This window comes from Fulmarus glacialis, unplaced genomic scaffold (genome assembly GCF_000690835.1).
Source record: "Fulmarus glacialis isolate BGI_N327 unplaced genomic scaffold, ASM69083v1 scaffold27330, whole genome shotgun sequence".
In the NCBI taxonomy this organism is placed as follows: domain Eukaryota; kingdom Metazoa; phylum Chordata; class Aves; order Procellariiformes; family Procellariidae; genus Fulmarus; species Fulmarus glacialis.
In genome coordinates this window covers 12500-26107 of record NW_009188713.1, presented here as the reverse complement: position 1 = coordinate 26107, position 13608 = coordinate 12500, and the positions used below count along the sequence as shown (strand labels likewise).

The window sequence follows — 13608 nt, the reverse complement described above, 5'->3', positions numbered from 1 at the left end:
CAATATACCTGTAAAGAAAACATCAATTTGCAAACTTGCACATTTAGGGTTACTGGAAGCAAAACAGCATAGTATAGACGAAATACTAACGCCTGCAGTTTAACTCGCTATGTCCTCTGAGCTCACCTTTCAAGTTCTTTGTGTCCTTAGAATCACTCTGAAAGAATAACATAATATCTTATTAACTTAATTGTTCGATAAATAAGAAATTACATATAGAAAAATATTTCCATTTGGAATATGATACTAAAAATACAGAAGAACAATTACTTCAGTGAAAAAGTTATAAATACAGTTTTATAAAAAATGGAAAAAAATACACTGGAAATACAGCCATGTATAATTTTAATTTTTTGTCTTATTTAAATTAATGTGGATTGAGCCAAAAATGTCAGATGGCTATGGAAAATGGAATCACTTATTTTCCACAGAATAGGTGCAATATTAAAATCCACAGAATAGACTCAATCCTGTCTCCCTGGCAATTTGCTCAAACCTAGTTTAGTCATATGTGTTTTCGTTTCTAAACCCCATTGGTTATATCTTTGATAATGAAGACAAAGCCACATTTCCTGATGAGTATGAATTTGCAAGGGAAATAACCTTCAAAATTCTGTGGAAGGATTCTTTAAAAAAAAAAAATTATCTATCCTAAAAAATGCATAACCTACTTGAACTCTTTGAATCCTATGTACATCGAAGTTTGACACAACAAATGAGATAAGGAAATATTTTTGATAGAATGTCTAACCACATCATAACTTATAATAAACAATAAAGAGAGTTTACAAATAACTAACAACCATGCTATTCAAATATACATGCAGAACTTACAAATATTGCAAATATTTGTCTTCCGCTAAATAGTCCAGTCTCAGTAAACACCCTCTGATCTGTAGGAATTTGGTGCCGGATATTCCTTCTCCAAGGTGCTTGGGCTGAAAAGCCCTCAGAGTTTGCTTCTCCACTTCATTTGTCTGCAAAAGTGTTCTATGTGTCTGATGATTTTTAGAATCAAGGGAAGTTCACTAGAAGAACTGAGAATAGAGTAATAAGGCCATTAAGAACAATTCTGGAACCAGAAGCATCAGTAGCTTTTATTCCCAGGAGTTTAGCAAAGCTCTTTACAAGAATTGCAGTAAATTGCTGTTGTTTTTCCCTCCCCTTTAATTGCATTCAGTAATGGATACTCTTCTCCAGATTTCCTCTTCATAAATACACTCAAGCTTGCAAAAAAAAAAACCAAACCACCAGACAACAGTTGTTTCTGTGGGTCACAGTTTCATTTCAATTTACAAAACTTTGTAAAATATGCCACAGCTCTTCTCTGAGATCAGTCATCTTTCTGGACATCTTTCTTGGGTGGCTGCTGTAAAGCCCCACGAAGTATTTTAAAGATAAGCTGATTCTGAACAGAGTTGAGGGAGAACCAATGACAGAAAGTCATTCTATTGTTCTATGTTCCGACTATGTTTTATTTAAATAATATATATATGTAACAGTCTGCTTTTAAATATTAATGTCATTAGGAAAAAAAAAAAATTCTTATCTAATCCAGGATGGATCTAACACCCTTAAAAATGAAGAACTGTGTGATACGTTGTTAAATATATGAATTACATAAGATCTTTCTGTCAAAAACTAGCCTAGAGAAACAGCTTTTTCAGCAGGCTGAGCTGACAGGCTGTAGCTGTTAAGCTAGAGGCAACCTCCAAAAACCTCCAAACCTCTAGCTCCTGAGGTTTTGAGTTAGATTATTATTATTCAATGAAATTATCTAGTTCATGTTTTGCAAAAAGTAACTATCTTTCTAGTCTTGCCATCTATCTATCTATCTATGAATAAAAGAATAATATATTTGTCTGTTTAATAGCAAACTAATTATACTACTTAAAACACCCTACGGCATTGTACTCAAAAGAAATAAAATGCCTATTTATTAATGCATAAGTATAGATTACCAATAAGCCAGGTCCTTAGCTGGTGCTCCTGGAGCTTTGCTGAGCAGAGCATTTCATTCAACATTACGATTAACTCCTTCACCATTTCCAAAGCAGAGACTCAGTAAGAACACTATATGGATTAGTAGAGGGTCTCCCTTATTCAGTCTCTTGCTTCTTGCTGGTCCCTTTGGCTAACTGCTGCTTCTCTCTCTTCTCCCATTCCAGGCATCAGCTCCTTTCAGTCTTACTGTGCTCTGATGTACACACTTTGGGAGATTTCTGCTATTTTCTGAGTTTTGATGTCTCCTTCATCAGCCTCCTTGACCTGTATGTCTTGTGAAGATGTTATTTCCTTCTTACCAGGAGCACTCCATTGCTTTTCACAACAGTTGTTGGATGTATCACATTCCATCTCAGCAGGGACCTGGTTTGAAGGTATAAGCTCATAAGGAGATGTGAATGCTTATCAAAATAGGCCGGTAATAAAAAAGAAGGAATTTATTCCTTTTTCTTGGGCCTGCATCCAACATGCTGCATAGGCTTTGTGCAACTTCTGTGCTTGAGAGTGATTTTACCATTTAAGAGCCCTCTCCATCACTGCAAATGGAAAAACATCAGCAGATGTGCTAGAGATCTTAAAGATGTATCCCAAGCTGGCCTGCAGGTCAGAGACAGTCTTGCCTTTGCTAATACAACCTAAAACCAGGCCACAATTTTACCAGCTTCTGGAAACAAATACCACTTGATTTCATGGTTAACAGCATGCTGGAATAGTATCATCAGCTCTTTCCAGTTACTCAATAAAAATGAAAGCAGATCTGCTGATGCAAAAATACTTTATAATAACAAAAAAGGGAAAACAACGTGTAACAAATTCAGACTTTTTACAAAGCCTTTAATCTAGTCTACATTTCTCTGTAATTCCTATATATGCCAATAGCTCCCTAAACATGGCATGGAATAGATGCATGGAGGGAAGGTGGAGGGAGATGGAAATTAATCGATCTCTGTAATTGAGATCTCAGAACAGCTTTCTCACTACAAAAATGAGTCAGTACTGATGTTGCTAATGTGCAAGATAAGAATACACGTCAGTATTTCAGTCAAAATACATGCTTCTAAATAATGAAATTGTATCTAGATAACATGAAACTATCTTACTTGCTTCCCAGTCTCATTTGAGCAAAAAAGGTGTACATCCATCTTGTTTTAGACAGATGAAGTACAAATGTTTTCCCCTTAAAATAAAGAGTAGGAGGAGAAATAGATTTTAAGAGCATACCACAGGATAAAAACTTGGAAATTTTAAGGGAATTTGCATGAACAATACTTAACATTAAAAATAGATTAGAGTCTAGCCTGGCAGTTGCCGTATCAAAGCTCAATTTGACACAACACATGAAGGGCAGAATCAGAAACACCTTTGGATCAAATACACTAAAATAGCTATGCACTATATTACAAGAACAAATTATTTTTGTGGACCATCTCTCAAAATGCTAATTGTGTTTGGGCTTAAAAGGGAAATCAAAGCTGTAAGAGATGAAAATTGGGCTTTTGTAACTCCAAGTTTACCAGCTCCTCTGGTTTATCACAAATTCTGACCATTTCAAAGAGGCCCTGATCCACTCTACCACTCAAAAACCAAACGTAAAATAATTATGTATGCCAAACAAGGAAAATTGTTACCTCCCACCCTATAAATGTATTTTCCGCTCAGATATAAGCCCTGCATTCCAGGCATCTCCAGTCATGGTACTGGCCTAGCCACACCTTTGACTTTAGTCCACTGCACCCGACCTGGGTAGCCACAGAAATAATTCTCCATGTTTTATTTTGATTGTTTCATCGACATTCAAGCCAAGGTTGTATTCCATCTTTTCAGAGACAACATGCAACATATGAAAACTGGCATTCATTCTGTGCAAGAGCCACTGAACTCCCCAAACAAGGATGACATCCTGGTCTGCTGCCTATATGTATGTATATTGTGAGACAGCTTAAGGACAAGAAGTCTCTAATGAAAGCATCAGACTAAGTTACAGACAGCTACTCATCTCTCCTAGTCCTTCTAAACATATTTCCTACCAGGAAAATGAGCCTCGCATGAAGTATCATTTTAGGCAGAAAGTTAATGGATCTTTCCTTGTCACTCAGTCAAAGTTAATGTGGTAATTACTTCTCATTTCACAAATGGGAATGACAGTGCAATGAAACATGTAAACCCAGAAGCAGAGCGGACATTAAATGCAAGCTTTTTTTTCCACTGTAATGAGTGAGATGGCATGTTGAATACAACTCCATAAAAAGTGAAGGAAGTGAAAGGAAACACTGTACAGCCAGGAAAAAAAAGAAGCTGCATCTCAGGCCATTCCAAACAATTACTTTATTTTCTGTGGAACATCACCATGGCAGCCCCCACAGCAGCATCAACATCCTTCCCGTAAACCACAGGGAATGGAAAAATCCTTTCCACTTCCTGCCTCAGCACCTCGTTCCTGGTAAGGGCACTCCCGCTCCCCAGAATCCTCCTCACTCCCGTCTCCATCAGGCGCTGCACAGGTAACATGGAACAGAGGTTTTCAACGATGCCACGGCACAGAGCTCTGGTTACGTGACCCAGGGAGAGGTCAGAGACAGCAATATTGGTCACTGACGCCAACTGCTCGGGAATGTGTCTCTCTCCAAATATGGTTGGGTGGACTGAGAGTTTGCTGTTGTTTTGGGCCAAGGCTGCTTTGATTATCTTTGTATAGATGGCAGACTCCTGAACCTGAAGTCCTGCAGATGGGAAATACCATGTTACTAATCTGAAGGGGTCTAGTGTATCTTACATGTGGAGACCTAAAATGGATGCTGATCCACCTGTTCAGCAAAATATTGTATATATTTTCCCTGTCCCAAAGGTAATTGTTTTTCCAGGATTATAAAGCACAGTTCTCCCATCCAATTGTATCTAGTATCTGTGATACTAGAAATCTTCTTCTGATCACAGAAACTGCCTTTCCTGATAATACAGCTATTCCCCTTTGTCTATACTGTGCTAAGTTACACAAAACAAATCTTCAAAGGCACTAATGGCAGACTTCAGCTTCAGTGGCTGGATTGCATGTGAATGCAAAGTTCACTTCAAGTACTCACTGAAAGAACAATTTCAGAGCTTATTTCTGTATTGCAAAACCCAAGAAATTATAAAGAAACCCCTGTAAAGACCATGTTTAAAGCACTTAGAATATATTACATGAGTTTGAGTCTTAAAAATCCATTAGAGTGCTACAAAATATGCAGCAAAAGGCAACTGACATAATCAAGGGACTCTTTTGGACTGCAGTCACACAAAATTAGAGGCTGTCCTCAAATTCGCTGACCTTTCCTTTTGAAAAACAACTTGCAAAAAATAATTCTCTCGTGTTCTTGAAACAAAAGAAAACCCAAAACCTAGAGGCAATGTGAATGTGGAGTCCAAGCATGACTGTCTCAGCATGTTCATATTTTTTTTTGAAATTCCAGAGATCTAGGAAGCATGACCCAAGAGTTACGCCCTTGTTCCTTATACGGCATGATAAAACAGCTCTAGGCTTGTTCCTTTGCCTTAGTTTCCTTTTACCTTGCTGATCAACCTCGATTTTAAGCTTTAACTATCCTTGAAATAGCTCACCTAGATCTTCCGTCCACCGTGCCACCATGTCCACAAATGTTGCTAGCACATTGCCTCCATTAAGTGATGCTGCCACTGCCAAGTAGTCACCATTGAAGTAGGGAAAATAAGTAATAGCTGAGGAAGGATCTGGTGTCTCTGGAGGCTGGAAACCCTGGGGCATTGAGACAGTCAGCTGAGCAGAGGTACCGATATTAAGAACTAGAACAGTGAAGAAAAAAAAAAAAAAGAAAAAAGAAAAAAGAAAAAAAAAAAAAATCAGTGTTTTACTAGACTACCCTGAAGGAGGACAATGAGAAAACCAAATAAGATACCAAAATGATCACACCTGCATCAGTCCTTTCAGTCAGACAGGAATAAACAGAGCACTGGAAATCTCCCAGAGCAATTCCTACTTTTGCTCCTTTGGGTATTCCATGCCATGCAGAGATTGTCCTGCCTGCAATACTGCCAGGGTCTCCCACCTCTGGAAGCAAGTGAACAGGAAAGCCGGATTTTTTCAATCTGCAATCAGAACAATATTATTGCAGGAAAGCAATATGGGAACGTGCGACATGATTACAAAGACCTCTTTGAAGTCACAGATGAACCTGGCCATATATTTGTGGCTGCTGGATTTATGGATGCTTTCACCTATTTAGAAAGCTTTCTCTTGGACAGGGGCAGCATTCCAGTTCAAAGGGCTGGGTAAACTAGAATAGTCTAGAAGAATAAATAGCTTTCCTTTATATGCAATCTGATTAGCTGAGATTATACAGCAGTACATGTTCAGCAAGTTTAACCTACTGATGTCATAGGGACAAGCAGTTCCAAGCTAAAAGGACAATCACAAAAACAGCAAAAAAATGCAACTTCTAAGTGTCAAAGAACTTTAAGCTGTCATGCAGTTAGTGGTTCAAAACCAAATCACAAAGTTAAGTCCAACAAACTCCTTACACAATCAAACTGCAAGATACACTACATTGCTACAGCAACAACACCAGATTAGTAAAAGTTCAGTAGGCCAAATGCAAGTTTCTGTCACTCTTTCATACCTTCATGAGCAGATTTTTTCATCTTGGAGTCCTGGCCTAACCTAAGCCCTGAAATATATAAGGCCTTAGCACTCAGCCCTGAAAGAACAAATCATTAAATTAAATAAGTAAATAAACAAACTAATTCCCTACAAGACTTCCTGTAGCCTAATAACTCTCAGGTATTATCACCAGTAAGCCTTAGCAGTTACGAAGGAGCTCAGCTGAAAGAACTAGAGAGTAATAACTGTCTTTTACCAACACAGAGGTAACACCTTGGCTGCAGCATGCACTTGTCCATCCCATCCCACCACAGAAAGGAAGAGAACAGTTTAGCATACAAGACCTCACTGACGAGTCTCTCAGCTCTGCTGTCTTAGGTATTTCTAAAAATACTGTGCCAGATTTTATATATTTAAATGTATATACCTTATAAACCAGAGCAAACTCTCAATAGTTCTTCAGTACAGGCTACACCACAATTGATTAGGAGGAACTTTCAATCATATTTTATCTGTAGCACATTCATACTTAGGGCCCAAAGAGGTGTTCACATTGCCTAACACAAACAATGCACAAAACCCACTGAATGACCTTAGCACTTACATGTCAGTATTCCAGCTTTTGTTTCTGGAATTAAAGTATCCCCAGCTGGTAGCATTCTGGACAGACATGAGTGGTTTCTTCAGGTCACACAACATGGCAACCACATAGTCATGGATAGTGCCAGCTGCATCATAAGACTTCAGAAAATCTGGACTTTTAAACAAAACATTTTAAAAAAAAAAAACAATGAGGGGTGCTTTAAGGCAGTGGGAGCAAGATTACTTCCAGTGCTACAGGGAACTTCAGACATGCATGGTTCCATCTAAAAATGAAACAGCCATTTCAGTGATCAACCTGCATTTTATTGTTTTGCTTTGGTGTGGTTTTTTTTTTTAAATGAATTTGTTTTCCAAGCTGTTACCACAGCAGCAACAATTATCTCCTGATGGAAGATGGAGAGACAGTGGCTTTAAGGAATGAGTTATCTAGGTTCAAAAGCACGCCGTTGCAAAAGTTACCAGGAAGGTAGTAATTGTTTGCACAAAAAAATGTTACTTTGTTGATCCTGGAGCATTTGAGAAAAATAGGTCAATTCCTGCAGTTGCTCTAGGATCCACAAGTTATATGAATGGAAATGTACCAAATAGTAAAACAAAACAGGAACAAAACAAAGCAGCTGGACTCATGAGTTATACAGGTCTAAAGCAAGATCATGCCATACTCCATATATTTGCTGAATACACATTGGAAGAAATCAAGATCTAATATGTTTTTCCCTATTTATTGAACCTTGACTCATTGCTGAGGAAGACACTGGCTCTTTGAGAAACATAGCATACTGCAGACGAAACTGAAGACCAAATCTTGCTGATGCCAAGTCATAAGAGAAAAATTATATCCTCTGCAAACATGCCACAACAAAGCAGACCATTCGTAACACCTCATAAGGATCTCAGCGTCTAAGGAAGGAAGGAATTGAAATTAATTTAGGGAATGTTTGTTTTAGCATCTGGCGGCAACCAGACAAAGCAACTCAGTTACTGTTTTAGGCATGTTTGTACTTTTCACAATCTGCACAAGGCAAAATGATAGTGTTCAAACTGCATTAGCAGAGCTCCGAGTGGTAGAATGGCCTAGAATTATTCTATGATTCTTTAAGGCTTCTGTTAGTATATGGTCAGAAGCTTTTCTTTTTATTAGATAGATCTGTAGTATTTTTATGAGGTCAGAGACTCTTGTGTGCTCGGTTGCATATAGTTTATATTGAATATTGCCATTTTAAATATTTTTTGACTACTTAATTAATATTATGTTTACAGAAAAACGCAGCCCCTCAGCCTGTAGTGGAATTAACATGCTACAGGAATACTAATTGTCACATAAATTCAAGATGAGAACCTGCCAGTGAAACAGCCCGATACAGAAGCCCTTTTGAGAAACAACGTACCTCTTCTTTAAATACCAGTAGACTGTGGCACACCCAAATCCTGTAGCCAAGCTTATATGTGCCTGTGGCAGAGGAAGAGAAGAGAGGAAGGTGGGACTGCAGCGGCCATCTTGCCAAGTAATCAGATGACTGACCTCCTCCGGCTCAAAGGTAGGGCCTGTACCACACTCTGTCCACTTGCAACCTGAAACACACAGTATGTGAGAAGTGCAGTGATTCCCTGCAGCGTAGTCTGCCTGGCATTCTTCATTTCTGGACACTCTTGCTAATTTGTCAAATAATACACTGGAAAAAGAGCAGAAACAGAGAGAGTAGTGATTGTAATCACATTAATTAGTCATAGTTTTCAGCCCTAGATAACATCATAATGCCAGTCATCCTTTGCTAAAACAGAAAATGGTATCCAAAGCCTTCCTTCTCTATAACACTCCTACTGCCTAGAGGAACAAGCAACTTGCACCTTGAGATATTAATGATACAACTTAAATAATACGTGACCCACAAAAAAAAAAAAAAAAAATAAAAAATCACAATTCTGCTATGGGAGGTAATGAGCTGAGATGACAGGTCTCACATATAAACCTTAACTGGGATCTGCCACATCATGACCTAGAGAATGCTGCGTTAGTAATGAACTGCCTATGATGGATAGCACATAGTTTCATCACCTTTTGAGCCAACGCAACAGGAAACCTGGATCTAAATGTATTAAGGAATGAAGCACAAAGTACTAAAGAACATCTCTCCCTTGTGCCATGCAACAAAGCTTCACCCAAAGTAGAATAGGGTTTAACTCAGTTTTCAGTTTTACCAGTCCAGGATCTTCCTTTTGAACACAGAACACTACACCTTTGATAAAACCTTCACATTCTTTCATGTGAAGGCCTCAGCTAAATTATGGCAACTTCTCAGAGCTGCTCAGAGCCTTCTCAGCAATGTCTGCTACTGCTCCGGTCCAGTGTGCTACTTGCTGCCCTGACATGCTCACCACAAGCAGTCCTGCAAAGGCAGCACATGGTCCTGTCAGAGCACCAAATTAAGCAGAGGCTGAGCTCAAGCACTGGCATGTGATGTTTGCTAGCACACTCCACAGCACAGCTTCAGCCTCTGAGAACTGCCGCTCTCCCAGGTGATGCCTGGCCACAATGTGAGGATACACACGTTCTCCAGCAGCTCTGTAACTGAGGCAACCTTTTGGTTTTTGGCTAGGGATTGGAGCAGAGTTTCCAGCTGTGCTGTGCCACTTGTCCTACAGGTCAGAGAAGAGACCCAGCTGCTTAACTGACTAGGACAAATACAGCTAAAAGAGTCTTTCTTGGGCTGGGTACAGGGATTTGAAGTTACACTCACACAGTAAAAAGCGGCCGTGAAAGCTGGGAAGTACTATGTGAAACATGCAAAGCAAACACATACTTTCTCTTGTTCCCTTAATTCCCTGTTCTATCAAGTCTGTTTGAACTGAATTTCCAATTGGTTTGCTTTTCTAGTTTTAAATGGATTCTAAGAAATATTATTAACCATAAATCTAACCCTAAAGGATGCTATTAAAAATGTAATTTGTGTCCCAAAGTACATGGATTCACTTAGTCTACTCAAAACAAGCAAGAGCAAACACCCTCTTTCACTTGATAGAAATGAAACAAAAGTGGCATGTGGCTTTAGGAAATAAAATATTAACCAATATGACATAAGAATCTATGTCTACCATGAACCCATGAGGCTTTGTTATGCAGCCCTTGGGACAGCTGGAAAGCAAGCAACAGCTCCTTCAGTCCATCAGCCTTTGGATTTCTTTCTTTCTAATCATTTTAGTATTTAACATAAAATTACAGCCAATAATGAATAGCATAGTGTCTCTTAAAGCAATTAAGACCCTGACAACTTTTGACAGGCAGGGACCAGCACTTTTGGGAAATCTATTCTGTGGTTTACAATAAATCTTTGCTTAATCTTGATAACTCCTATTATTATAAGACTTGCATAATTGTTCAGATGTGAGCATCATAAGGTAAAGAGAAAGAAGACATGGAACCACATTCTGAAATCCTTAGACTTCAGTAGGTTTACAGGACATTAGCCAAGAAGATAATCCATCCCTATCTCACAGGGCTGGCAATCCAAAGCCTGAATTTTTCAAACACCCTCGCTGTCACAAAGATTATTTGAGTATTTGCACAATCAAGCCTCATGTGACTACCTCACTATGGTTGATTTTGTTTCTGAGGTCTTGGCCCTTCATTCTACAGGCAGCTGAGTATTCAGAATCATGACCATAATCCTTTTTCAGCTCCTGCTAACAGAAGCATAAGCAGCAAGATGAATGCAACATGACAGTCTATGACTGGCTAGGAAAAAAAATGCCTTCAGATTGGGCGGGGGGAGGTGGGATGGGGGGAAGGACTGAAAACATCGTTTACTGAACTTCAGTTTTTCTCCTACTGTACTTTCAAACAGCATTTCAGAATAGCATAGTGATATTCACTGTTGGATTGCTACTGCTATGCACATTCTAACATAAAGATCAAGCGTAGCTTATTTTTCAAGGCATACACAGAACTGCTAATACTGCTACTGTAGAATCATTAGAAGGTATTGAGATACTGGGCAACAGATAGTTAAGTGTTTTATGAGGTGAATAACATTCCCCACAAAAAAAAGTCATTCACATGATTCAGGAGTTTTTTCAACTGGCAGCAGATAGCATATGATGGACAAGCAATTAGCAAGCCACAAATATGTTATTCCTCCTTCATATTAATAACTGTGCTGACTCTGCAGGGATCTCACAAGACTAAATCCTTTAACTAATATGTGTAATCAACATAGACAACTATAGTCAGTGGCTGAAATGCCAGTAATTAAAGCAAAATTCCCACAGAAGAAGATCTCATGTTAATTCTGTTTTACAGAAGACCAAAGTGAACATGCAAGAGTTTCCTACGATCACTTCAGTGTTAAAAATTTATTTTCTGCTGGAATGCCAAAGAATTAACATTACCTTTGTCTTTTTTCCAAAATACAATCCCGTGCATTTGTCCTGAAATGCCAATGTGACTGACTCTTTGAAGCTGCTGCCGAGGTAGAGCAGCAAGGCATTCATTCAATGCTCTTATTATTCTCTGGACATTCTGCTCCATTCCCTGTAATCATAAAGCATTACTCTGAGCATGAAAACATTAGGATTCACTCATTGTATTTATTAAACAAGGCTACTCTAGTCAGAAGTGAAGAACAGAATTAATTTAGCATAATAGCATGTATTAGAATAACATTCACTACTAAACTGAAAAAAAAAAAACGCAAAAACCCCCCACAAAACCACAAAAACTAAAAACCAAGTTGAGAATGAGACAACAGCCTCTTAAACCGAAGGCCAAATAATTCTTGACTTCCCGAGTTACCATACTCAAATATACCTTTTTAAAAAATCCATTAATACTCACTACATGCTTTCATCAGTTCACTTTATATATTGCTTTTCTTTTTCCTCACAAAGAGGATCATCTGCGTGTTCTGACTGGCATGCAGTCTCCCTTACATCTTCCTAAAGATCCTCTGTATCTACTGTTGATTTGATGATGCTGATACTTTGTTTCTGGAAACTCTATTCCTAGAACTCCCAGCAAACTGATCTATTCGGCAAACTGACCAAACCGTACCACAAGAGAAGCTGTATTCCAGCCTTCACACTTTTGAAGATTCAGATTACTTTGTGATATACCAGTATGAAAATTATAAGCAAAAGTATTCAAATACAGTCTACATATAGATGTGAACTAATCTGCGCGTACATACTTTTGGCTGCATAAACATGATTATAGAGAGGAGGGTGGGCCTGTTTAGTATCTTTGCTCAGAAATTAGCCCCTGGACTCACTGCAATACTAGATGAATGTTGATACATATTTTTATGATTCTGATTCATCCTTTCTTAGGCTGACCAACACAATGAATGTAAAAATCTTTAACAGGAGTACATGTTCCTGGTTATTTCCATGGGGAATTTCCAGTTGTGATTCCATCTCACATTGAAGTGCAAAATTGCCTTTCAGTTGGCAAGAGGTTGCTGTTTCCTGACTGGTAGCATCAAAAACAAAGTGATGGTTCATAGGAGAATACTTTTAGATTGTCTTATTAAACTTTTCAAAACCTGGGTCTTTCTTAGATCAAGCAGCTGTACTTGGCTTTCTTGAACAGTAAACAGAGAGCATTTTAGTTCTACTTTCAGACATCCAGACACACGCAGCAACCATCTGTCAATCTAGGCACAAAAACAATCCAGGAAAGCCACTGAAGTCTGCACAATGTAGCAGAACAACCCGGCCACTACAAAGCAAGGCCGGTATCCTGAAATTGCCAGCAGTGCTATCTGCCACCCCTTACCTGCGGTCCAGCTTCCAGGCTACTGGTGTGTGCCTGCGTCTCCCTGGAGCAGCTCTCTGCCACTACCTGCCCTCGCTCTGCCCCTACCAACAGGGCTGTCTTCACCGACGTAGTGCCCAGGTCTATGCCCAGCACACAGGCAGCAGCAGGCCTGCCTGCGGCCTCGCTGCCTGCCATGGTTACAGGTAAAGGGGATTGCTTTCACCTTCCCCACCACGGGTCTCTACTTGGTGGCCGGACCGACACCCACCGTGCTGAGCCCCACACTGCTCCCTGCACCTGCCCCAAGAGCCAAGGGCACAATGGGTGCGTGCTCCCACCCCAGCAGCGCACAGGCACTAGGCAAACTGAGCTGGGAAAGTGGCCTGGACTTTGCCCGCTGGCTGAAGACGTCTCCCCTCAGCAGTGCCTGGGCACTACCCCTCCATCTTGAGCGTGATAAAGCGTCCCTTCCGCAGCCCTGCCCGGTGACCTGCACAGCTTTAAACGAAACTTCAACAAACAACAACAAAGCGACGAGTCCTCCCTCCACCCGCAGCTCTCCCTCCTCACAGACCGGCCGGCAGAAGCCCAACGCCCAACCCGCTCTGCCACACCCAAGATGGCACCCGAGGGCGGG

The 13608-nt window shown here is 39.7% G+C and overlaps 1 protein-coding gene across 1 annotated transcript; it reads right to left on the bottom strand.

The window, feature by feature from the left end:
* Positions 1 to 4308: 4308 nt before the first annotated feature.
* Positions 4309 to 13166, bottom strand: SHPK (sedoheptulokinase). Its single transcript, XM_009579639.1, has 7 exons — positions 12990 to 13166; positions 11606 to 11747; positions 8608 to 8791; positions 7221 to 7373; positions 5930 to 6105; positions 5602 to 5802; positions 4309 to 4724 (listed from the first exon to the last, which is right to left on the bottom strand). Exons 1-7 carry the CDS (start codon positions 13164 to 13166, stop codon positions 4330 to 4332), a joined length of 1428 nt encoding a protein of 475 aa, XP_009577934.1. The 3' UTR covers positions 4309 to 4329.
* Between the last annotated feature and the right edge of the window lie 442 nt (positions 13167 to 13608).